The sequence below is a fragment of the Dipodomys ordii genome, unplaced genomic scaffold (assembly GCF_000151885.1).
Source record: "Dipodomys ordii isolate 6190 unplaced genomic scaffold, Dord_2.0 Scaffold7, whole genome shotgun sequence".
NCBI lineage: Eukaryota > Metazoa > Chordata > Mammalia > Rodentia > Heteromyidae > Dipodomys > Dipodomys ordii.
Window position 1 is genome coordinate 4,195,787 of NW_012267223.1, and position 3,649 is coordinate 4,199,435.

The window sequence follows — 3,649 nt, forward strand, 5'->3', positions numbered from 1 at the left end:
CTGGCTTTTTTTTTTTCTGCTTATGTGGTGCTGAGGAATTGAACCCAGGGCCTCATGCATGCAAGGCAAGCGCTCTACCACTGAGCCACCTTCTCAGCCCCTGGTGTACTATTCTTGCTTTGTCCTATTCTTGCTAACTCCACTACTTGAGCCACACCTCTTTTTTGGCTTTTTCGCTGGTTAATTGCGTATGTGTCTCATGGACCTTTGTATTTAGGATGGGTTTGAATCTCAATCCTCAGATCTCAGCCTCTTGAATAACTAGCATTACAGGTATGAGTTACTAGGTAGCTGGCTTTCTTTAATCTCTTCTTCACCAAAAAAGACTAGGAGAAACCACCCAAAGCCAGAAACAGGATCAGAACTGGAGTAGATAGTTTTCATTGGTATTTAGATAATAGAATAGATAAGATTTGGAAATGGATTAAATGTGGTTTTGAAGGACAAAAGGAGACAAGAATGTCCCCAGGCTTTCTGGCTTAGAGTCTGGGTTGTAATGGCCATTTATAGAAAGTACAAGGATTAAAGGAGGGGGCAAATTGGGAAAAGTAAGATGAAGATTTGAGTTGAGCTCTTCTGAGTACGAGATGCCGCAGGCATCTGAGAAGATGCTCACAAGTGAGAAACTCAAAGAAAGATCTGGTAGAAAAATAGATTTGAGAATTTTTTTTTTGGGGGGGGATGTCGGTCGTGGGGCTTGAACTTTGGGCTTGGGCCCTGTCCCTGGGCTCTTCAGGTCAAGGGGAGCACTCTAACGCTTGAACCACAGCGCAACTTCCGATTTTCTAGTGGTTTATTGGAGATAAGAATCTCACGGACTTTTCTGCCTGGGCTGGTTTTGAACCAGTAATCTTCAGATCTCAGCCTCCTGAGTAGCTAGGATTACAGGCCTGAGCCACCATAGTGTGAGGTGTTGCTGACTCACACCAATGATCCTTGCTACTCAGGAGGCTCAGAGCTGAGGATTACAGTTTCAAGGAATGTCCTGGAAACTCTACTTTTTTTTTTGCCTGTCTTGGAGCTTGAACTCAGGCCTGAGCACTGTCCCTGAGCTTCTTTTGCTCTAGGCTAGCACTCTACCACTTGAGCCACAGTGCCATTTTTGACTTTTTCTGTTCTTGTGGTACTGAGGAATTGAACCCAGGGCTTTATGCATACTAGGCAAGCACTCTACCACTAAGCCACATGAAAACATCCATCACATCCATCCCAGGGGACCACACAGAGGCAGGAAGGCACAAGAGAAAGATTGTTACAAGGTTTATTAGAGGAGCCATATTTGCCCTGGAGAAAGAGAGCTCGTGGCACCTCCACTATGGAGGTAGCAGCAAGAGTCTGAGTTGTAGGAAGTGAGGGAGAGGGGAGTTCAGGTGGGTCTGAGTGGAAAGAGGGAAAGGCTGGCAGGTCTGGTGAAGCTGAGGACCAAAGGTGGGCATAATGCCTACACCACATTCCCAGCCCTACTCTTATTTTTGTGCCAACGTTTTGCTCAAAGCTGGTGCTCTAACACTTGAGTCACAGCTCCACTTTCAGCTTTTTGGTGGTGAATTCTCAAGGACTTTCCTAACCTAGCTGGATTCTCAGATCTCAGCCTCCTGAATAACTCAGGAAGTCCTAGATAGATAGATAGATGATATAGATATAGATATCTCCAATTAACCTCCAAAAAGCTACAAGTGGAGCTGTGGTCAGAAGGTTGAGCACCAATTTCCAGCAGAAAAAGCTAAGGACAGTGCTCAGGCTCTTGAGTTCAAGCCCCAGTATGAGGCCAAAAATAAAAGGTAATCCTAGTGATTGAAATTATCGGAAGAATGAGATAATGGCAATTGAAAAGGATCTAGAACAAAACAGTTAAAGGAAGGGCTAAGGAAGAAAAAAAAATTCCTGGAGTGCTAAGGTCAAAGGTCACAGGAAAACCTACTTGTGAAATCGCTAGAGTTCATGGAGAGTGACTAATGGGATGCGTAGGGATTCAGCCGAAGTGACCTTGTAAAGAGCAGCTCTGTGGAGCTTTGCAGACCCAGATTGCAGGAGATGGCAGTGAGTGGGAGGGGAACCGTCAGAGACAGCTGGCATGGACAAGCTGTTGGACCAGGAATGGACTGAGTTCTGGTGGTAATACAATAATTGAGGTTTATTTTATTTTTCCCCTCCTCAACGGTAACACAAATGTGAAAGAAAATACAGGGACACAGGAAATCATAAAGCGAACCAAGGCCGCAGGATGGAATCCACTGAACAAATGTTCTCCAAAATGGAGGAACCGACTTCTATTTGTAAACGGGATGTAGGAGGAAAGGAATGAGTCGTTTGGAAGAAGTGTGATATCGGGTCGTTATTCCCTGATGGCTTGGGGTGGCCTTGGGGGCGGGGGTGGGTCTGACACTTGAACTCTGGGCCTGGGTGATATCCCGGAGCCTTTTGTTTGCTTACCACTGGTGCTCTACCGCTTGAGCCACAGCTCTACTTCCGGCTTTTTCTCTGTGTGTGTGATTAAAGGAGAGTCTCAAGGTCTTTCTTTCCCGGCCTGACTTTCCTACCTGGATCCTCCTAGCTGTGACTTCTCCCCCCGCCCCTCCCTCTGTAAGTTGGGAGACCAGCCAAGAGCGAAGGAGTTTTAGTTCCTCTTTTGTCCAGGTCCTGAGGCTTGAACTCAGAGCCTGGCGACCGTCCCTGTTATTTTTCACGGAAGGCCACTTGGGCTCCCGCTTGGCTTCTGGCTCGGTTTTGTGTTCTGGGCGGCTTTGCTCTCGCAGGCCGGCTGGGCTGGGTGCTCAGATCTCAGCCTCCCGAGTCGCTGCATTGACAGGCGGCAGCCCCCGGCGCCAGGAGGGCCCCGAGGCCGGCCAGCGCAGGGCTCACCCACGCGGGGACGGAGGCTCCCCGCGGGAGGGTGGAGCTTTACACCCCAGGCCGAGGCTGCCGGGAAGGCAGTGGGATGGAGCTCTGAAAATGGAGAGGGCTACATCTGGCCCACCGAACCAGAGGTTTTCTTCTTTCTTTTTTTTTTTTCCTCCCCCTCCAAAATCTCTTGTTCAGCCTCTGATTTAGGCCCTTTCTTCCACGTCTAGTCGGTCTAACCTTTCCCGGCCCGTGGCTCAAGAGTAAAGCCTCGAGCCTACTCGTCTTCGCCAAGGACCAGCTGGAAGCCATTTTGATTATGCTCCACTACAGAAGGAGGACAATACAGCCCCGCCCAGAGCCAAGGCGCGCCCCCGCGGCGGGCCGGGTGCGCGTGTCCGCGCCTCTTCCCGCCGACCTGGCGGGCGCCTGGCCCAGGCGGCGGCGGCGCGGGGCGGGGGGTGGGGGTGGTTATGTAAGCGTTGCGCGCTCCCGCGAGCCGCGAGCCAATAGGAGGCCTCGGCGGCTCGTGCTCGCGCACGCAGGGTTGGGGGAGGGAGCGCATGACGTGCGCGCGCCCTCCGCCTCGTCCACCGCTGCCACCTCCTCCAGCCGCTGTGGTGCTGCCTGTGTGCTCGTTCGGTGCGGACCGGGGACCTCTTTTGTGAAGCGGCATCTGAGGAGACTCCGGCGCTCGCGATGGCCGACGAAAAGCCCAAGGTGAGTTTGACGTCGGCTGTTCGCGTTGCCGCGCGGGTAGGGGAAGGCACGGGCCAGGGGCCGGCCCGAGCCCGCCGCGGGCTCCTCG

General features: G+C 51.8%; 1 protein-coding gene across 1 annotated transcript in view; it reads left to right on the forward strand.

Annotated features, from left to right (window-relative positions):
* Positions 1 to 3,404: 3,404 nt before the first annotated feature.
* Sumo2 (small ubiquitin-like modifier 2) overlaps positions 3,405 to 3,649 on the forward strand; it is a 13,950-nt gene continuing 13,705 nt past the window's right edge. Inside the window, exon 1 of the mRNA XM_013008837.1 lies at positions 3,405 to 3,561. Within this exon, the coding sequence (XP_012864291.1) occupies positions 3,541 to 3,561 (21 nt within the window). The 5' untranslated portion in view covers positions 3,405 to 3,540. The remainder of the gene's footprint in view (positions 3,562 to 3,649) is intronic.